The sequence below is a fragment of the Pongo pygmaeus genome, chromosome 10 (assembly GCF_028885625.2).
Source record: "Pongo pygmaeus isolate AG05252 chromosome 10, NHGRI_mPonPyg2-v2.0_pri, whole genome shotgun sequence".
Classification (NCBI taxonomy): Eukaryota; Metazoa; Chordata; class Mammalia; order Primates; family Hominidae; genus Pongo; species Pongo pygmaeus.
This window is the reverse complement of record NC_072383.2, coordinates 55,094,736-55,116,771: the sequence shown is the minus strand read 5'-3', so window position 1 is coordinate 55,116,771 and position 22,036 is coordinate 55,094,736. Positions and strand designations below refer to the sequence as shown.

The window sequence follows — 22,036 nt, the reverse complement described above, 5'->3', positions numbered from 1 at the left end:
ATGGTTAGGGGCCATATTTCATATCCATTATGGATTAAATAGGCTTCTGTGAACAGGGTTGGGGGAAAAAACACTCTTTCATGCTGTGGTAGTGACATTTCCAGAAGCATCCTAAATAGGACATGATACCATGGTTTGTCCAAAAGTAACTTCTATCAGTCTGTGAAATAGGCCAACAAAATCAGTGTCTTCCAACTCTTTTTTTTTTTAATGGTTTTTGTTGTTTCGTTTTTGAAACAGGGTCTGGCTCTTATCACCCAGGCTGGAGTGCAGTAGCGCGATCTTGGCTCACTGCAACCTCCGCTTCCCAGGCTCAAGCCATCCTCCCACCTCAGCCTCCCAGATACCTGAGACTACAGGTGCATGCCACCACACATGGCTAATTTTTTTTTTCTTTTTCTTTTTTTTTTTTTTTTTTTTGCAGAGATGGGATTTCGCCTTGTTGCCCAGGCTGGTCTCAAACTCCTGAGCTCAAGGGATCCACCTGCCTCGGCCTCCCAAAGTACTGGGATTACAGGCATGAGCCACCACATCTGACCATCTTCTGATTCTCTAACTTAATGATCAATGGTGATTTGACTGTAGATGGCCTGTAGTCCCTTTCCTGTCACAGTTGTTAGAGTTGTAGGTTGTAGGGAGAAACCCACATCAAGTGGTCCTCATCATAGTTTGGCTGTTGTAATGGTTTTTACAGTTAGTGCTTTTTCTTTATAAACATGTATTATTTTTAACTTACATGTTGATTTTCTTCCACCTTTAATATTTTCCAATTCCCTTCTAACAGAGGCGGACATCTAACCATGGTCATGCCAGGAAAAGAGCCAAGGTGAGAGCCCTTCCTCTGTAGCTTCTTTTCTAATGTTATTAGTAATACATTTCACAAGTAGACTTGTCATGAATATCTAGTTTGTTCAAATTATGTAGGCAGAGTTTTCTTGCCTGTACGCTGTACCCCAATTGTGAACCTGCATAAGTGTGCATACACACATGTACACATACACATACACACCTCTAATGGAAACTGTGTATGCATACATAGGTGTATACACATTTGATGCCTGAAAGGCTACCCAGCTGGAGCCTTCCACAGAGCCTGAAAGAACTGGATACTAGTTGTGCTGAAATACCAGTTTCTCTGCTCACTCCTAGCTTCTCTAGGAGAATGGCTGCTTATACGAGTCTTTTTATTCCCTCTTCCTTTTTTTTTTTTCCTTGTGAGTTTTCTTTAAGATAAATCCTGCCCCACTAAGAAAAATGACTCAACATTTTTGGATATCCTAAAAATACAGGCTTTTTTTTCCCCCTAATGTTTTACTTTTTTTTTTTTTTTTTTTTTTGAGACGGAATTTTTTGCTCTGTTGCCCAGGCTTGAGTGCGATGGTGCAATCTTGGCTCACTGCAACCTCCGTCTTCTGGATTCAAGCGTTTCTCCTGCCTCAGCCTCCCAAGTAGCTGGGATTACAGGCGCCCGCCACCATGCCTGGCTAATTTTTGTAATTTTAGGAGAGATGAGGTTTCACCATGTTGGCCAGGCTGGTCTCAAACTCTTTTTTGTGTGTGTGTGTGTGATGGAGTTTCACTCTTTTTGCCCAGGCTGGAGTGCAATGGCCCGATCTCGGCTCACTGCAACTTCCGCCTCCCAGGTTCAAGTGATTCTCCTGCCTCAGCCTCCCAAGTAGCTGAGATTACAGGCATGCATCACCACGCCCGGCTAATTTTGTACTTTTAGTAGAGACGGGGTTTCACCATGTTGGTCAGGCTGGTCTGGAACTCCTGACCTCAAGTGATCTGCCCACCTCAGCCTCCCAAAGTACTGGGATTACAGGCATGAGCCACCGTGCCTGGCTTCGAACTCTTCACCTCAGGTGATCCACCCATCTCAGCCCCACAAAGTGCTAGGATTACAGGCATGACCCACCATGCCTGGCCATTTTTCTTTTTCTTTTTTTTTTTTTTTTTTTTGAGATGGAGTCTTACTCTGTAGCCGGAGTGCAGTGGTGTGATCTCGGCTCACTGCAACGTCTGCCTTCCGTGTTCAAGTGATTCTCATGCCTCAGCCTCCCAAGCAGCTGGGCTTACAGGCACACACCACTATGCCAGGCTAATTTTTGTGTTTTTAGTACAGATGGGATTTTACCATGTCACACAGGCTGTTCTCGAACTCCTGGGCTCAAGCGATCCACCTGTCTTGGCCTCCCAAAGTGCTGGGATTACAGGCATGAGCCACTGCACCCAGCTAACCTAATGTTTTACTTTTTAGGGGCAGGAAGAGGATTTTGCTTTTAATCATTATATGATAAAATTAGCACATCACAGATTATTTTAAGCAGAGTTATCAGGGAAGACTGCGTGTGTTAGTGTGTGATAGGTTTTTAATTTAACTGGGAAGCAGTAAAGTATTAAATTTTTCTTGAATTGGGAAGAATTGCCACCAAAAGTAATAATTAAGGTTGGCCACCCTGTTCCTCCAAAAAAATAGTGATAGAATTTGGAGAGTGGCTCAGCCACTACGTGGCTTGAGTTTGAAGAAGACCAAGAGCTATGATACATTGGCTCTGTGGCTTGCCTTACATGGCCTGATCCATAGTGACGGGCTTGATGTTAAAGTTCAAAACAAAGGTTACTTACTGCTACTTTAGTTCCTCTCAGATTTTTTGGGATAAGTAAGACAGCTATTATCTCCATCTTACAGATGAGAAAACTTAGGCTATAGGGGTTGAGTGGCTTAACAAAGTACATTCAGTAGCAAGTGGCAGAATTAGGCATGAAGTTAATTCTTCAGGCTCACAAGTTCTTTCTGCTATACTGCGCTACTTAGAGCATACCTGTCATGTTTTGTACTTTGGTATTTACTGTAATCCTTGGTTTTATTGTATTGAGTCTCAGTAAATGTTTATAGGTAGATTTCTAATGAGTCACTCTATAGTTTTTAGCTTTGGGTGGATCCCTAGGAGAGAAGTGATTTGCATAGTGGATTTCTGATATTTTTGGGATTCACCAGCTAGCAGAAGTAAAGCAGGCAGATTAGGTTTTATTGCATTAAATCCCAAGTGTTAATAAAGTTTTATCTGTCTTTTTTTTTTAGTTTTTTGTTTTTTGATTTTTTGAGATAGGGTCTCACTCTGTTGTCCAGGTTGGAGTGCAGTGGCATGATCACAGCTCACTGCAGCCTCAACCTCCCAGGCTCAAGCAATTCTCCTGCCTCAGCCTTCCAAGTAGCTGGGACCACAGTCATGTGCCACCATGGCCAGCTAATTTTTAAAAAATTTTTTTGTAGAGGTAGGGTCTCACTATGTTGCCCAGACTGTGACCTCCTGGCCTCAAGTGATCCTCCTACCACGGCTTCCCAAAATGCCAGGTTTACAGGTGTGAGCCACCATGCTTGGCCTGTCTTTCTCTTACTCTTTTCGTAGACACTTCTTTCCATACCCTTGGCATGTCAGGTTTAGAGTCATTTAGCATTTATTGTCTACTGTATGCTAAGCACTATTTAATGATATGTATATTTACATACTATATATTATCTAATTCTCACAACAGGTTTTTAGGTAATTTTAGGTATTTATCGCCATTTTCCTGAGGAAAAACAGAGACCTGGAGAGGTCAGGTAATTTGTTCAGGGTCTTATAGCTTGTAAGTACAAAACCAGGAGTTGAAGCTAGGACTTTTGGCTCTCAGCCCCATTGTCTTTCTACTATGCTATGTTGCTGTGTGTTTGCATAAAGTTCTGAGACTGAAATTAGAGTACGGGGCTAAAGAGAGAAGAGGGCTGAGTGAAATGGTTTCCTACCATCTGTCCACGTAGCCAGTTTGTACATGTCTACTGTTGTAAGCAAGAGAAGTATCTTTCAAGTGAATCAGGGACTGGTGAGTAGGACCTGTTTGAAAAACACCCCTGTTTAATGGAAACAGCAACTAACAGAGCCAAAGAGGACACTTCATTCAGCCAAAAGCTTTATGAATGTTCACCAAGGGAAGAAATATATAAGATACATTAAAAAAAATTGAAAATTGTTTTTTTCAGTCTAATTCCAAGCTAAAGTTGGTGCGCAGCCTGGCAGTGTGTGAGGAGTCCTCCACCCCATTTGCTGATGGGCCATTAGAAACCCAGGTAGGTCATTTGCAGGAGTAAGTGTAGCTTTTGCTCTTGGCAATTGTTTGGTAAGATGTAGTATGGCAGTCACAGCAACATCAGACTTGAAAATCAGGGTAGAAGGTACTTCAGAACAAAAGCTGTTGTAGTAAAACAGGGCATGGTCTCTCCTCCCAGCTGTGGGTTCCAGTGGCAGTGGCAGTGCTGACAGACCTGCGCCAGGGAGGAGGGGGACCCTAAAAAAGAAAAAAGAAAAAAACCCCAGCATAGTGAGAGCATGAAGTATAGGTGTTCATATCTTGACCACCTAGGATGATGCAGACAAGAAGATCCCAGAGCTAGATCTTATTTTCTTATGTGTACCCTCCCCCTCTGGTGGTTAGAACCATTACCATTCAATACCTATGCCAAGAACAGCCTGTGTAATTTGAGCTCTCCATAAAGTAGGCTGTGCTTGCTGGCAGAAAAAGCTGTGCCTCTACCCTCTTGATAGAATAAAACTAAAACAGTTTAATTAGCAAAATAACACTAATCTATAAGAGAGGGCTGCCACCCCAAGATTTACCTTCTTTGAGATTCCAAGGGAGCTGCAAGAAAGTTAAAATCCTTTTCCCCCTTTGATTATCCTTTTTCCCCTTAAGGATATAATTCAATTGCACATCAGTTGCCCTTCTGACAAAGAGGAAGAAAAGTCCACAAAAGATGTCTCTGAAAAGGAAGACAAGGACAAAAACAAAGAAAAGATCCCAAGGAAGATGCTGTCCAGAGGTAAGGAGTTTTTCCCATCTCTCATCTGTTCTAGGGCAGTGCCCTTTACTTTTATCCTGAAGCCTGGCACCTGCTAGCCTTACTGGCCCATCAATTTGTGGTGTTCTGCTAACTTGGTTGCTTGAGAAGATGCCTAACGAAGTTACTTTCTTTACTTCTTTAACTGAACCTGCCTTAGGAGCTCACATGCCACAGACAGCTACTCCATCTGCATTGGCATTATCCATAGGAGGACAATGTAGTCAATTCTGATTTTACTTGTGCTCTGGAATAATGGTGACATTGATAATCATTGGTAGCAAATCCTCCAGATGCCATTTATATTTTGGTTTGGGGATGGCTAGGGTGATATTTATTTATTTATTTTTATTTTTATTTTTTTGAGACGGAGTCTCCCTCTGTCGCCCAGGCTGGAGTGCAGTGGCATGATCTTGGCTCACTGCAACCTTCGCCTCCCGAGTTCAAGCGATTTTCTTGCCTCAGCCTCCTGAGTAGCTGGGACTACAGGCACATGCCACCACACCTGGCTAATTTTTGTATTTTTGTAGAGATATTTAGTTTTACTATGTTGGCCAGGCTGGTCTTGAACTTCTAACCTCAGGTGATCTACCCGCCTCGACCTCCCAAAGTGCTGGGATTACAGATATGAGCCACTGCGCCTGGCCTGGTTTTTTTTTTTTTTTTTAATAATGCAGATTTGCCTCTAATTATTAGACTATCTTTGCCTTTAAACTCTTGTACTGGTAGCAAAAAGATGTAGTCCGTAAAAATGATAATTGATAAGAAAAGGCAAACAGGATTAAAAAATAATATTTGGGCATATTTACTGAGATTCTGGAAAATTCAGCCCTGACTGCCCTTACCTAGAATTTATTTTCCTTAATAAAACCTGCTATATTTTGATCAGGACATTAAGTAAATACCTATTGATGATAGATGGCTTTTCAGTGTAATATTGATGTAATACTATGGCCCAGATTCTTTCTTCTGTCATTCTGATGGGGAATTTTGGGATCTAGCACATCAAGGTCATTCTGGATTTTATGTTAAAACCCTAGAAGTTTGATTTTGCTTTCCTATTCTTTTTTCTCCTGGTTAGGTTGTGGACTTCTGTTTAGGATTAGATAGCATGCAAAGCAGTTTCATTTATTTTAATTTCTTTTGTTGTGGTGGTTCTAGACTCCAGCCAGGAATATACGGACTCCACTGGAATAGACCTACATGAATTTCTTGTAAATACACTGAAAAAGAACCCAAGGTAATAACATGATGGGTATAAGAGGAAAAGGGGTTAGGGGATAGCAAGATTCCAAGAGGCCAACGGCTTCCCAGAATTTTTCCATTCTTAGAATCTAGCATGCTCATCTCCCTGTCCCCCTAGTATTTGTCAGGTATAGTTTTATATTCTGTGAGGGATTCAGAATACTCTCGCTTTGAGGTTTCTGTTTTCAGAAGAATTGGGAAAACTTCTGTGAAAGAAGAATGCAGAAACAAAGAAATATGAAGTCTTGGGAGTATACTGATTAAAAAGCACACATTGGGAGTGATAGTAAGAGGAGCTAAAATAAAAAGCACAGAAGGAAAAAATAATTGACTCATACATAAGCTAAATTATAATTCCTTTAAAATTCTGTATATAACAAGATGGAATATAGAATGACGATTAGATTTGTAACGTGTGTTTATATGAATATGTTGCTAACAGTGAGATTTCTGATATGGTATAACAAAGTATATGATTGGAGGACCTGCAAAATGTATACTTGGGTTGTTTTTCTTTTTAAAAATATTATAAAACAGGCAAGTGAGGCTTAGCAGCATTATGGTTCATTACTGGGTTTGGATATATACCTTTTTCAGCTTCTGTAATGAGCAAGTTGTGTTTTCAATCCCCGCTTTCAATGTCTATGGGAGGGCTGCTTTTTGTTTTGTTTTGTTTTGTTTTAATCTTTTTTAAACAGGGACAGAATGATGCTGCTAAAATTAGAACAGGAGATTCTGGAATTTATTAATGACAACAAGTAAGTTACTTGCATGAAATACATAATTAGAGGTGGGAGGGGGCACTGGAAATAAATTTAGGTACAATTTTAGGAGATGTTCCCCTTGAAGTGTGATTTTTGAAAACATACTGAAGTTTTTAAGTTATTATGTAGATTTGAGTTGAAAAATAATTTATATCTTTTCAGCAGCTTGCCCTTGTCCCAGATTTTACTATTCTTAAATGTCTTCCTTTTTCTCTGTCAAACATCATCTAGATGGGTGGGACCTAGGGCTTAATAAGTAGTCTCTTTTTTGAGACAGTCTTTCTTTGTCGCCTAGGCTGGAGCGCCGTGGTACAGTCTTGACTCACTGCAATTCTGCCTCCTGGGTTCAAGTGATTCTTGTGCCTCAGCCATTGAGTAGCTGGGATGACAGGCACATGCCTAGCTAATTTTTGTATTTTTTGTAGAGACGGGGTTTCGCCATGTTGACCAGGCTGGTCTTGAACTCCTGAACTCAATTGATCCACCCGCCCTGGCCTCCCAAAGTGCTGGGATTACGGGCATGAGCCACTGCACCCAGCAATGAGTAGTCTTAATGAGGAAAGTAGGTCATAGTAATCTGCAGAATACTGTAGATAAAGAAACTGAGAAAAACCTGTTTGGTTCCCATTTAGCAAATATCTATATTCCTTATAATATGTCTATTTCTCCTAAGAAACTTTCCACTTTAGACACTTGTAAGAAAAATCAAAATTGGTTGTTATTGCAGTTGTTTGTCTTATTTCACTTTTTTTTCCCCGGGTTTCCCTTCAGTAATCAGTTCAAGAAGTTCCCTCAGATGACCTCATATCACCGGATGCTATTACACCGGGTAGCTGCCTATTTTGGGATGGACCACAATGTTGATCAAACTGGGAAAGCTGTCATCATCAACAAAACTAGTAACACAAGAATGTAAGGGAGGAAACCATGGTTTGGGAAGACTTCCCTGGGATAACCTGCTGGGTTGGAAGAGGAAGGTGTAGGATCAGGATGTCTCTTGCAGATGGCCAGGCGTGGTGGCTCACGCCTGTAATCCCAGCACTTTGGGAGGCCAAGATGGGAAGACTGCTTGAAGCCAGGAGTTCGAGACCAGCCTGGTCAACACAGCAAGATCCCATCTCTATTACTTTTTAAAAAAAAAAAGTTTAAAAATGGCCGGGCGCAGTGGCTCACACCTGTAATCCCAGCACTTCGGGAGGCCGAGGAGGGTAGATCATGAGGTCAGGAGTTCAAGACCCGCCTGGCCAAGATGGTGAAACCCCATCTCTACTAAAAATACAAAAATTAGCCAGGCGCGGTGGTAGGCACCTGTAATCCCAGCTACTCGGGAGGCTGAGGCAGGAGAATCACTTGAACCCCGGTGGCAGAGGTTGGGGTGAGCCAAGATCATGCCATGCACTCCAGCTTGGGCGATAGAGTGAGACTCCATCTCAAAAAACAAACAAAAAAATTTTTTTGAAGTATTTTGCAGGGTAGGGGATTGGGGTTGGGGTTGGTTATATAATTAATTCCTACTCTTTCTGAGCCTTGGAGATAGATTCTAGAGAGACTGATGTTTCATGAAGTCTGGCCCTAGCCTCTCTTCACTTCACTGATAGGACAGATGTAACTATGGAGGAAGAGAAGTTATAGATGTATAAAGAACAGACCCTGAAGATTTCATTAAAACCTGCATGTGACTTTTTGGATTCCTTACTCCAGAAATTCCCTGAGTGTGAGTTATGTAATTTAGGAGAGCTGTACCTAATAGGTCTGCTTCCTAACAAATGGGTCTTTGTCCTCCTTTCCTTTCACATTTCTCTCCAAATCTCAGCCCTGAACAGAGGTTCTCAGAACATATAAAGGATGAGAAGAATACAGAATTTCAACAGAGGTTCATTCTCAAGAGAGATGATGCCAGTATGGACCGAGATGATAACCAGGTGAAGAATGGAAAGGGGTGGGCCTATATAGAGAGGTTGCAGTAAGAGAAACTGGGAAGGGAGAAGAATTTTTATGGGATAGAGAAAACTCAAAATATCTTAGTATGGAGAAATGTATTGAGCTATACTGAGTTGGCTTGGCTTAATGTTGAGAACTGTTTATTTGTTGAACTTGATGCCACCCTCTTAGCCCTAGAGAGACATGGTGCTGAGGTTTGCTAGGTGATCTCATTTGGCCTGGAACTCCTTGGGTCTGCCACTGACTTCTAACACCACATCATTTGGAATAAAGCAAGGTTGATCCCTGCCCCAGCCTTGATCCAACTGTTGGTTTCATTCTTTTTTTTCTTTAATAGTTAGGGATTTCTTTGGGAACCACAAAAAGCTACTTTGTCCCACTTCAACTCTTATCCTAGCTTAGGGCTAGCCTTGAACTGGCAAAGTTGTGATCTAATTTACCCAATTATAAAGGTGTTTCTGATCCCTTTCTGCAAACTCCTTAATCTTTTTCCAACTCCTTCCACCAAGGTGAGTGAGTTAATTTGACATTTGATGCTGGGAACTCAGATAGATCCCCTTTGTGATCCACTGCTATGGGAATAAGAAGGGAACAGCCTATCCCATCCCTTTAAATGGGCCTGGCTATTGCTTTGACCTGAAGCCTACCCTTTAGATAGTAGGTGATTATTTGGGGGTTAGCTAAGAAGAAGATTTAGATCCAGCCTGCCTCTGCTTGGCCTCCAAAAGGGATTTGATTTGAAGAGCATGGTTGAGTAGAGCCTACATGAATCTTGCTAATTAATAACTATAATAATATCTTACCTCTAGTGTCAAAATTAGTTTTCTTGGGATATTGTATGGTCTTGAGACCAGGACCTTTCCTGCTTGCTGCTTGAGTATTTGAGGGAGTCCTTTTGAGAAAAGTGCCATTATCTATTGTGGACAAACACGCTGGGAATGATTGAAAACAAAGAAACATACAAAAAGACAAAATTTTAAAAATGAGAACGAGCCTTTCCATCCTGATGCCCTTCTCCATTTTCCCAAACCGTTTTTCTGTGGATCAGGAATTATTCAGGCCTAGAGGCACATTGGGGCAAAGTGGAGTCTGTCCCTATTGTGAACTTTTCATCTCTCAGCTTCAGGCTTGATCCAATAGGGTTGTTTCTGTGTACTTTCTGTCTGTGACGTTAATAATAAACATAATAATTGCTATCTTATGAAGTGTTTTCCCTGAACTAGGCTGTGTTCTAAACACATTTGTATGCATTATCTCTTTTAATCCTCTTCACAACCCAAAGCGGATGGGGGTTATTATCCCCACTTTACATATAAGAAAACTGAGGCTAAGAGATGTTAAGTTACTTGTCTAAAGTTATATTACTGGGAGGTGGCAGAGCTGAGATTCTGCCTGACCTCAAAGCCCATTATGTTCTTCCTACTTTGCCATTGATTTACTTAGGGGCTGAGGACAATATAGCTCCTTGAGGTCCTGTGTCTTCTTGGAATGGAATTTATAAAAGGACATTTGGTAGGATTTAGGTTCTTGAAGCTAGTGAGAACTAAATCTAGGCAAGGTTGATATTCTTGAAGTTATGGTTACCTTTGGAGATTGGTAAAGATCAGGAAGACCAGCCTAGAGCAGCAATCTCCTTAGTTGCTTCATGTGAAGCTTTCAAAGCCTCTGGATTGGAAGTCAGAATCTTTTATAATCTGGTGATATTCATTTGATGAGTTTTCTCCCTTAGAACTCCTTGCCTTCAAGAGCAGGATGGATAAGGACACTCTATTACACCCTACCCTGGACAGTGTTCACCAATTGCAGGCCAGGAGAGGAAAGATCATGATGAGGATTTAGATGGTAGGCTACTCAGAGGTGGTGATCTACCCAGCCATCCCTTCTGGTTACCTCACTACATTTTCTAGAGAATGTAAGGTTCTTCTCTATCCTCTATTTTCTTCTTTTCCCTGTCTATCTCTCTGTCTCTCCCCTTCCTCCACTGTACCTTACTTCTCTTCCTTTCTCTGCCCCTCTTTCTATCTGTTCTCCTTTTCTTTCTCTTTGTATTGCTCTGTTCTCTTTCTTCTTTATTTCTGTAATTTGTCTCTCCCCTTCCCCACCTCCAGTTAATATAGTTAAGTTCAGGAAAAAAATGCTTAGGCTTTGAGTTTAGCTTCGCCCTTGGGATTTCATTTCCAAGGCCCTCTTTGCTGAGCTGTGTGTGATTTGGGTCTTCAGGCCATGGCATTTAGTGACTAAATAAGGAATAATGCCAGGTGCTAGTTCTATAAACCTCCTCCTCTACGTTCAGCTCTGCTAAACACCTGTTTCTTCTCCCGTTCCAGCTTCCCTCTGTCCTTTGCTTTCCCTCTAAAGCAGTGTTGTTCCTTTTCCCAGGGCTATTTTCTCGATCCTTACTGACTGGAGGCTACCTGATTACTAGAGGGAAGCAACCCAGTCCTTATAAATAGTTGTTATTCTTGATACTGCGGGGGTGGGAGGGGTGGGGATTTGGAGAGTCCCCAGCCATCCAGAAAACCTGATCTCCCAAACTGCATGGTCAGATGTACCCAGTGAAACCTCTCCAGGACTGGAAATTTTATTCTTTTTTTTTTTCCATTTTTTTGATGGCAACTATAAACTTTCCCGGTTTCTCTTCCTTGCTGGTGTGCAGTGAGCTTGCAGTACGAGGAGAACTTAACTAGCTTAATTCTGCTCATCGATCTAGATCAGAGTTCCATTGCAGGATGGAAGGAGGAGCAAGTCAATAGAAGAGAGAGAGGAGGAATATCAAAGGGTCCGAGAGAGAATATTTGCCCGAGAGGTAAGTGTAGCATCCGAGAGTTGTCAGCCCATAGCTTTTAGCTCTTAATCATTGGAACTGTGAATGGAATGAACCCTCCACAAATGTTTTTGGGTTTGTTTGTTTGTTTTATTTTAACCAACATCAGCCAACCCCAGATTTGATCTCTAAAACTAAATGTGGCTTATTGGGAAGCTACAGATTTTCACTTATATTGTTTTCAATACATTCTGCCATATGGTATACAAAGAGAACTATAATTTGGAGTGGCTGAATTTGGTAAATTTGCCTAGACTGAAAATAGAAATGGTTTTGGCAGGGTCTGAATCTTGCCTCTAAAACCCTCCTTCTGCTTACCCTCTTTCACTCCCTCTATCCATTTTAGGCATCTTTGCTTCTAAGTGGAAGACATAGTGTTCACACAGGCTGTACATTCATCTTGTTTGACCAGCCTCATTTTTAGGATATGTTGGTGATTGTTAGAGCACAGGTCTGGCATCCATCCTCTATGAGCTCCACATTCTACATGCACAGAGAGTACCACTATTCTCTCCAGTCTCTACCTGAAAAGGAAGTCTCTTTCTTCCTGTATTTCTTACCTTGCTTCCTACAACAGGACTAGCTCCTAGGGCTAAAAGCCAACATGAATCAGTTTAGGCAACGTTATTCTTAAATGTGTGGACTATATCAAATATACTTGGTACCCCTGTATCTGGTTGCCTTTGCCTACCAGATTGAAGAGAAGAATAGCAGAAATTCAGGAAAGGTTGTGGGTGTACAAGAGGGAAACAAATCTCCAGAAAATGTAGTATCCAGATATGAGCACCATCTCACAATCACATGAGTAACAAAAGAGGGAAAGCCAGCCTCCCTTCATTGTCAAAAGATAGTCAGGGTTTTCTTTGTTTTTTTATTTTTTTTATTTTTTATTTTTTTAGATAGGGTTTTGCTTTGTCACCCAGGCTGCAGTGCAATGGCACAGTCACACCTCACTGCATCCTCAACTTCCTGGGCTCAGACGATCCTCTTGCCTCAGCCTCCCGAGTAGCTGGGATTACAGGCATGCATTACCCACGCCTGGCTAACTTTTTTATTTTTTGTAGAGATGGGGTCTCACTATGTTGCCCAGACTGGTCTCAAACTCCTGTGCTCAAGTGATCCTTCCGCCACAGCCTCCTGAAGTGCTGGGATCATAGCCATGACCCACTGTGCCTGGCAAAAAGATGGTCAGTTTTAATCAATATACTTAGATGAACACTACTCTCCTCCCATTCCCCCATTCTCCCCTTTCTCACCAAGGGGGGAAAAATATATATATATATATATATTTTTTCATCATCATCATTAGTTTAGAAAAATACTGTCTCCAACTAAAAAACTGAACAACTCTATGTACTTGCTCCATTGTCTCAGAGATCCTCACTGGGAACTGATATACAACAAACCTTCTGGCCCAAAGTCCAAGAAGGAATCTTCTTACCTCCTATTATGTAGACTTCCATTCTGAGTCAGAAAAGTCCATCTTCCAAATTATTCAACCATAGCCCAAAGAGGGTTCTCTACCTTTACCTACAAACCAATTGGGTGGAATGAGAGTAGAGATGTCATTTGTACATGGCTGTGGCCAGTGATAACCCCCTAAGTTGTGTACAGAATGGGTTGGTGGATAATAGCAGCAAGCACTGGTCGAGCACGGTGGGTCACGCCTGTAATCCCAGCACTCTGGGAGGCCGAGGCAGGTGGATCACCTGAGCTTGGGAGTTCGAGACCAACCTGACCATCATGGAGAAACCCCATCTCTACTAAAAATACAAAATTAGCCAGGCATGGTGGCACATGCCTGTAATCCCAGCTACTCAGGGGGCTGAGGCAGGAAATCACTTGAACCCAGGAGGCAGAGGTTGCGGTGAGCCAAGATCGTGCCGTTGCACTCCAGCCTGGGCAACAAGAGCAAAACTCCATCTCAAAAAAAAAAAAAAAAAAAAAAAGTAGCAAGCACCTATATAGCACTTACTATCTTTTAGGCATTGTTCTTAGTACTTGATATAGATTAACTCAGTCCTCATACTAGGCCTATGAAGTAGTTTATATTATTTTCCCCATTTTATAAATGAGGAACTAAGGCACATAAAGATTAAACAACCACCTAAGCTCACACTGCTAGTTAGCAAAAGAGCTAAGTATTTGAATTCAGCCTGGCTCCAGAGTCTATGCTCTTAACCCCCTAATGTAAACCACCTCCCAATAGCTTGCTCTACTCTGGGCTCTTTAGATTAAGAAGTACCAGTGACATCGTAACCTAGCTGACTATCTGTGATGTGTTCCTCTGCTTCACTTACACCTGGAAAATGACTGCCCCACTATGATAGCCATTAGCAAAGCTACAGATGTTCTGAAAGCACAGACAATTTATAATAGGGTATTGGAGCTAATTATGTACAACAGTGGACTGTATCTACCTACAACCATAACAAAGGCAAAGTTAGCTCTTCTCTTTTTTTTTCTCCTGATTTCTAGTCTTCAAGCCTCTACTAATGTATATATTCTTTGTTAGATCCTTGTAGATTTATCACTTTGATTTCAGCACTTCTAACTCTTGTTGTGGTAGAGGCATCAGGAATCTCAGAAAGTCTAGACAAGGAACTATGGCCAAAGCCCATCATACTCCAAAGATTCCATGTGGAGAGGAGCCTGGCTAAAGGGAGCTGATTAGGGGTGGAGTTGTGGGGTTGGGTGTGGGAGCAGGAGGCAGGCCAAAAAGAAAGGAAGTGGCAAGAAGGGTGTTTGGATGGAAATGCTGCTGCTGCAGCCTTCTTTGGAGCCTGAGCTGTATATTGGAAAAGCTGCCCAGCATAGGCTCTGCTCTGCATGGAGCTCACTCTGCTCAGCAGCTGGACACTCTTGGTACCTTTTCCTAAAGCTTGGGAATCCACCACAATGCTCACTTCACTCAGCTCAGTGGCTTTGTCAGGAAATGATCCCCAAAGGGAATGTTTCAGGCTTTTAATTTTCTCATTTTTTCTAGGCCCTGAAAAGTAACTGCTTCCCCAATATCCCACCCTCCTTGGGTCTCAGGTCAGAATGTCTTTCATTTTGGCCAGTGTAGGAGACAGAAATGGAAAAGCCATTGAGGATTATTTCCAAAAACAAAGTTTCTTTGTCTTGTCTCCCTTTTCCCTTCCTTTGAACACACTCTTTAGGATAAAGGACATCAGTTATTATTCCCAGGTTACCAATAAATTCAGAGCTAAAAAGGAAATAATAATTAGGTTAATACTTTCCTCTTCCTCCTTTTCACACTCCTGCCTTTGTCAGCCTCTTTTTTTAAAACACCTATCCAAAGGCTAAAACCACCAGATGTTCTTTCCCATTAAAGGTGAGAAGTCAGATTGGGTATGCGGGTGTGGGTCATCCTGTCCCTGGCCCCTCTCTCCCTGTTGGTGGGGTGAGCTTTGGTTTGAGGACCTTGGGTATTCATAGCATCATGGACATCCTTTTCAGTCATGCCATGCTGTTTTCTTATAAGTTATTTTCCGTTTTCTCCCCCTCACCTAGACTGGCCAGAACGGATATCTAAATGACATCAGGTTAGTACCACTTAGCATGTTCCCTGCTTCTCATTGAGCTTTGCCAGTGAGGTTAATATAATCCTGTAATGATGCTTTTCTTTGATGTTAACCAACAGACTCTCCAAAGAAGCCTTTTCTTCTAGCTCTCACAAGAGAAGGCAGATTTTTAGGTACCTCTGTGTGATCTATATCTCTCCTTTTTATTTTTAATTTTACTTTGTTTTGCTGTAATCTTTTCAGCAGAGTGGGTTTGCTCCATGCATGGCTGCTTGTGGAATAATTAAATTTGTGGTTTTTGCAACATTGGATATTTTTCCCCATTTAAAAAAATGGCTCCTGTTCAATGACTTTATTTTTATTGTTGCTGATTTCATTTCGAGTCCTAAATAGGTGGTGAAGGGCACCAAATAGGTGTGTCTGGGATAGGTACAGCTTCCTCCCAGAAATTTGCTGGAATTGGGCATTTTTGAAAGATTCAAACATATTTATGGTAAGGTAAAAGAATGGGTGTCTTCTGGCTAACCTTTTCTGAATCTGTGGAAAAGATGTGTAGACATTATTCCTGACCCAGCATAGGAATATTTTTTCTTAAAGATATCTTTAAGAAAAAATAATACATATAGATATATATATAGAGAGAGAGAGACATATACGGACACCTCTATGTATATAGTTTTCTCTTGAGGCAATGTAATGTGTAAGATGACCTCAGAAAGGACCTGGCCAGGTGCGGTGGTTCACGCCTGTAATCCCAGCACATTGGGAGGCCGAGGTGGGTGGATCACGAGGTCAGGAGTTCAAGACCAGCCTGGCCAAGATGGTGAAACCTTGTCTCTACTAAAAATACAAAAATTAGCCAGGCGTGGTGGTGGGTGCCTCTTGGGAGGCTGAGGCAGAGAATTGCTTGAACCCAGGAAGCGGAGGTTGCAGTGAGCCGAGATCACGCCACTGCATTCCATCCAGCCTGAGCAACAGAGCAAGACTCTGTCTCAAAAAAAAAAAAAAAAAAGAAAAGACCTAAGGGACCTGTCTGCCTTAGAATGGACTTAAAGTGTGTCCTTCATATGATTGTTCATTACTTACTCTGAATGCTGGTGCAACCTGTTGTATTAACTTCCCCAGTTCCCAGTGTTCTCCATTTCCCCACAAAGCAGGTATAAGACCCTTCCTTTCATTTCAGTCTCTCAATCCTACCCCAGAGGATAATACAAGGCAGTGGTAAGAGAATAGGGTCTATTCTGTTACCAACTCATTTTAAATATATTCTTCCCAATTTACCAATAGAAAAACTAGAAAATACTGAGAACCTGAGTATTTAACACTAGAATTCAGGTCTAACCCAACCCCCTTTCCAAAGGGTTTCTGTCTTGTTGACTACTGCACTTGACAAGGACTGTCTGACTAACCTGCATTTGAGATCTCACTCCTAGTACTCTAGTTGTCCTTTCCCTGTTGTCCTTTCTAAAGCTAGCCAAACCTTGTGGAAATTGGGGTAGTGAGATTTCCCATTCTTGCGGTAGAGGATTTTCCATCTCTCTCAAGTCTTTTTTTCTTAGGCTGTCCTGCCCTGCGGTTCATCTGAAAACCCCAGGCAGAGAGGGTCTTGCATTGGTGGTGGTAGTAGAAATAGATAGAGTCCCCTGCATTAAAAACAAAAAACAAAAAATCAGGATTCCTGTTCCACAATCTACTACACTTCGGGGTCATAGATCATCCCAGGATAACTGTAAGAAATAGAAGTTTTAAACCAACTCCTATGTGTGAATTAATGCACAGTGCTTTACAGTCACCAGAGTATACTTTATCTGATTCAGTTCTCTCAACATCCTAATTTGGTCAGCTGGATTACATGTAAGAGAACAGAAGCAGAGAGATTTAAGTGGCGAGCCCAAGTTTACATGGCTAGTAGAAGCAAAAATGGAGCTGATTCTTAGTTTAGTGTCCTCTTCACTATACCACACCAGCTCTCTACAGATGTCACCCCTTCCTCTCTTAGTAGTGTTACATTTGGAGCCCTAATCCAGATTCACTGGTTAGAATGATGCTCTTATTAGGGCTGTGGAGCATCAGACTACATCAAACTGTGCAGATAATAGCTTGAAGGATCTACTGAGCAGGTGCAGCCCTTTCCTCTCCAGACCCTTTTTTTTTTTTTTTCCCCCCCGAGACGGAGTTTCGCTCTTGTTGCCCAGGCTAGAGTGCAATGGCACGATCTCGGCTCACCACAACCTCTGCCTCCAAGGTTCAAGCAATTCTCCTGCCTCGGCCTCCCGAGTAGCTGGGATTACAGGCATGCACCACCACACCCGGCTAATTTTGTATTTTTAGTAGAGATGGGGTTTCTCCATGTTGAGGCTGGTCTCAAACTCCTGACCTCAGGTGATCCACCCACCTCAGCCTCCCAAAGTCCTCATATTACAGGCGTGAGCCACCGCACCTGGCCCTCTCCAGACCTTTTAAGCTACTGGTTTTCCAACTGAGCTTTGATTGAAGATCTAGGTCATCTAAAATGCAGCATCGTGGGCACTTAAGGGAATAACTTCTTCGTCTACTTGGATACTTGTCCAAAATGCTAATGATTAGAAGCTGATCTTCTCTAATTGCTTTACACCTTTCTGGCCCAGTTTATGTTTGTGAAACAAATACCTGTAAACCAAACTCCATCATCCACATTTACAGTAACTGTGGCAGCTCCCCAGTTCTTTGGAAGAGTCTGCTCCATTGACAAATAAGCCACAGTGAGGCCTTACTGATTTTATTGCCACCTCTTCCACAGGCATCTCTACCCATTCCCCAGACCCAACAAGCTGGACTTTTCACCAGCACTAAATCTGCTTGTAAAAACTAATCAGCTCTGATTTTACATGAATATGAGGTGTGACTGCTCTTTGTCCTTTACCTCCATCTCTCCAACATACACACAACCCAATCCAGTGCTCAAAATTGAATCTGAGTAGCGTTCCCTAATTATTTTTATTTGTAGAGAGGGAAAATTGATCTTTTTCCTGCCAAGACTCAACTTAGATTCTCCAAGTCTCAGGGGAGTAGTGTACTAACCCAGGTTAGTCAGATCATCAGGCAGTCTACATTTTGAGTGTTTGGTCATCACTGTCTTGGGAAAACCGGATTAGTATAGAAGTGCTGCCATTTTGGCCCTAGCTTTTCATGGTATTTGGTTTAAAGTTGCCTTGTTCACTGTCTACCTCTAGCAGCAAGAGAAAATAAATGGCAGGATTTCCTTTTCAGTGGAAAAGGCCTTTAGGACTTGTCTTGCAAAATTCAAGCTCTAATGTCTAATGAGCAGCCTCATCTATTGCCACTGCTGTATCCCCTTACCCCACAAACACACTCATTTTTATTGAGTCCTCTTAGCGTACTTGCCTTTGTCCATTGAGATGTAGCTGTTGCCTCTCACTTCAGGTCTGGTTCTGTTCCTGGAGAGTACCTAACTTATACTTCTTTCTTATTTCCCATTCTACTTTTGGCATTCCAAAGGAAAGGGGTAAAGCTTTGGAGAAACAGGAATATTTTTTAATTCACTAACTACATAGAAGCATTTAAGTGCTTACACACACACACACACACACACACACACACACACACACACACACACACACACACACACACACACACACACACTCTCTCTCTCTCTCTCTCTCTCTCTCTCTCTCTCTCTCTCTCTCTCTCTCTCTCAGTCTTGGGGTTGCAGAGAAGAATTAGCATGTTCCTAACCAGTTGTGCCAATGTATTCTTAGCTCATCGTGATTGGCTTGACTAAAACCTAAAAGAAGGACCCTAGCATGTATTTTGCCCATTTTTCCTACAGTGCCTTTGGAGTAGGTATTCTAATAAAGAAAGGTGTTTTCTTTAATATTAACGCCCTTAAGAAAAATGCCTTTCTCTATTAAAATAACTCTGAGCCTAGTGCCTTTGGAGCCAGTGGGATTGGAATGGGGTTTCCTATTTGCTTTTGATGGGATGGTGGTAAAAAGAAAGGAGCCCAAACTACAATGATTTTTTGCTTAATTATTCCTCAGTATACCTACCAAAATCTTTGTAATTGTTGTCATTTGATTTCCTTAGGTCATAAGTTGTTGGGGATGTGGGGTATGAAAGAAAAATTGCTGGTTCTTGGTTGCTTAATGATTAAGAAGCAGTGAGAGCTCAACAAGACAGGGTTTTCAGGCCAACCTGGCTATCTTGAGGCATACAGCTGTTAATAATCATAGACAGTGATTATAACATCAAGATAACCCTGCTGTTTCCAGAGCCAAATAAGAGAGGGAGAACCCCTTTCCTTGATAGTTTTGCTTAGGGAGATAGGATTATGAATATGAAGGCAACTAGGCACAGTTAGCCCCCCTGTTCCTTGCCATCCTGAGTCCCAAGAGCATATTTGCTGAAGACTTTAGCCCTTAGAGATCCTGAAACCAATTGTTCGCAGACAGTAACATGGAATTTCCACAAAACAGGTTGGATCAATCCTAGACTATCAAACTGAGTTTTCCATAGTGCCCCTTTAGTTCACTATACTCTTCTTGCAACTCCTGGAAGGGTGACCATAAGCAGCACCTCTGCTGGCTTAGACATGCGTTATGTGGAAAACCCATTGTGGGTTTTATCCATGTCATTGGCTCCTGCCTTTTAGCAATAGCAACTTCTAGGAGTCCTTTTATTTTAAGAACTTTCAGAAGGAACTGGTACCCCTCTGTTCCCCATTATTTCTTGCATGTGTGGGATTACCCTCAGAGGGTGGGGAAGAGACCACAGCCAATCTCAGCATCATGTATATGGTTTCCCATCCACCTCTGGTCTGATGTATTAAATTAGTTGCCAGTGCACTGTCTTCCAGATTTGCCTCTGTGTTCTTTGTTACTGTACTGGATCTTGTTCTGTCTGCTCCCATCAACTCTTAGTTGGCCAGCCAACTAACAATAAGTCAGTGTCCATCCTCCCTTCAATTCTTACCCATTCTTTGTTATTGAGAGAATAGAAATGAATTATCTCCTAGCCCTTCTGCTAAATTGGTGGGTGGGAGGTGCTCTGACCACTATGGTCTCTGCAGGGGGAACCGTGAAGGGCTGAGCCGCACCTCAAGCAGCCGCCAGAGCAGCACAGACAGCGAACTCAAATCCCTGGAGCCACGCCCTTGGAGCAGCACAGATTCTGATGGCTCTGTCCGGAGCATGCGACCCCCTGTCACCAAAGCCAGCAGCTTCAGTGGAATCTCTATCCTTACCCGAGGTGACAGCATCGGCAGCAGTAAAGGCGGCAGTGCGGGAAGGATCTCCAGGCCAGGTATTACAGCTTCTTTTCTTCCATGTCATACCCATCCCTTCTTGCTTGTCTCCTGTGAAACATCACTGATATTTACTTTTTTTTTTGAGACAGAGTCTCCTCTGTTGCCCAGGCTGGAGTTCAGTGGTCTCAGCTCACTGCAACCTCCGTCTCCTGGGTTCAAGCGATTCTCTTGCCTCAGCCGCTTGAACAGCTGGGATTACAGGCTTGCGCCACCATGCCTGACTAATTTTTGCATTTTTAGTAGAGGTGAGGTCTCACCATGTTGGTCAGGCTGGTCTTGAACTCCTGACCTGAGGTGATCCGCCTGCCTCAGCCTCCCAGAGTGCTGGGATTACAGGCGTGAGTCACCACGCCCAGCCCATATTTACTTTTAATAAAACATTTGTCCCAGTATAGTTTCCTGGAAACCTAATACAGCCAGGGGAAGGGACATTTGAATTTTGGATCCATTGTCCTTGCTTGGATTTAGTCCTCCTCATTTTCTTTCAAACATTCTGCCTGATTAAAAAAAAAAAAAAAAAAAAGAATTGATTGTGATTAGATTATTTTCTCTGATTTTCATGTAAGGTGGAACATCCATATCAGCCCAGGTCTCAAGTTATGTACTAAGATGAAAATGATAGCCACTTTCATACTATAACTCTTGAGATTGTAAAGGGTTTGTAGAGCAGAAGGAATCCTTAGAGTTTAGTTGTTTGTAATTAATTGATACCAGCCAATAGGCTAGAATTTAGAGGGATGCTGCTATGGCTGCTCCTCTGGAGCTCAGTCACTGGAAAGGAGCAGACACTCCTATGTTCCACATGAAAGCTCTGTAACCACCCATCAGCTCTCCTGCTACAAAACCTTCTCCATCTATTTTTGCTGCTGTCTTAGCAGAAGGGCATTTAGACCTCTATTTCATCGTCCTCCTCCCTTTGAAGAGTTGCTTGACTCTCATCCCAGAAGTTCTGTAGTTATCCTCAGAAGACATCAGTAGTGCTGAAGATTTTGCCTCTGACCCCTAGGTCTCTGCTGCCCTTCTCTGTTACCTCCTCTCTAATCCCACTGCCTCAGCCTTTATCCAGGCTTTTATTTTCTTTTATGTAACTATGACACTGGCGCCCAAACTGATATCTCTACTCCATTCTCAGCTCTTTTTATTGGGTTTTTTTTTTTACTTTTTCAAGAGTCAGGGTCTTGCTGTTATCCAGGCTGGATTGCAGTTGCACCATCATAGCTTACTGCAGCCTTGAACTCCTGGGCGCAAATGATCCTCCCACCTCAGACTCCCAAGTAGCTGGGATTACAGACGTGAGCCATTGCATCTGGTTGGTTAGCCCTTTTTAGAGCCAGTTTGCCAATCTAAAACAGATCTAAATTCATCAGTAGTCTCTTAAAAATGTTCATTTTTGCATCATCACCTGAATAGTAAAATCCAAACTACTTAATATAGCGTAACTTCCTGACTCTAGTTTGCCGTTGCTGTCTAATTTCCAGATCTTTCCTTCTTTCCAACCATTTCTTTCTTTTTTGAGATGGAGTCTCGCTCTTGTTATGCAATGGCACGACC

At 42.2% G+C, this 22,036-nt stretch overlaps 1 protein-coding gene across 18 annotated transcripts in view; it reads left to right on the top strand.

Annotated features, from left to right (window-relative positions):
* R3HDM2 (R3H domain containing 2) overlaps positions 1–22,036 on the top strand; it is a 178,829-nt gene that overhangs the window by 128,401 nt on the left and 28,392 nt on the right. For 7 of the 18 annotated variants that reach the window (XM_054445742.2, XM_054445746.2, XM_054445741.2 and 4 more), the window contains 11 exons: positions 785–826; positions 4,025–4,111; positions 4,735–4,861; positions 6,041–6,119; positions 6,823–6,882; positions 7,660–7,800; positions 8,702–8,810; positions 11,540–11,635; positions 15,170–15,201; positions 15,300–15,353; positions 20,249–20,481. In XM_054445742.2, coding sequence (XP_054301717.1) covers positions 785–826; positions 4,025–4,111; positions 4,735–4,861; positions 6,041–6,119; positions 6,823–6,882; positions 7,660–7,800; positions 8,702–8,810; positions 11,540–11,635; positions 15,170–15,201; positions 15,300–15,353; positions 20,249–20,481 — 1,060 coding nt within the window. The remainder of the gene's footprint in view (positions 1–784; positions 827–4,024; positions 4,112–4,734; positions 4,862–6,040; positions 6,120–6,822; positions 6,883–7,659; positions 7,801–8,701; positions 8,811–11,539; positions 11,636–15,169; positions 15,202–15,299; positions 15,354–20,248; positions 20,482–22,036) is intronic. The other 11 variants (XM_063647050.1, XM_054445752.2, XM_054445749.2 and 8 more) reach the window with 3 other exon arrangements.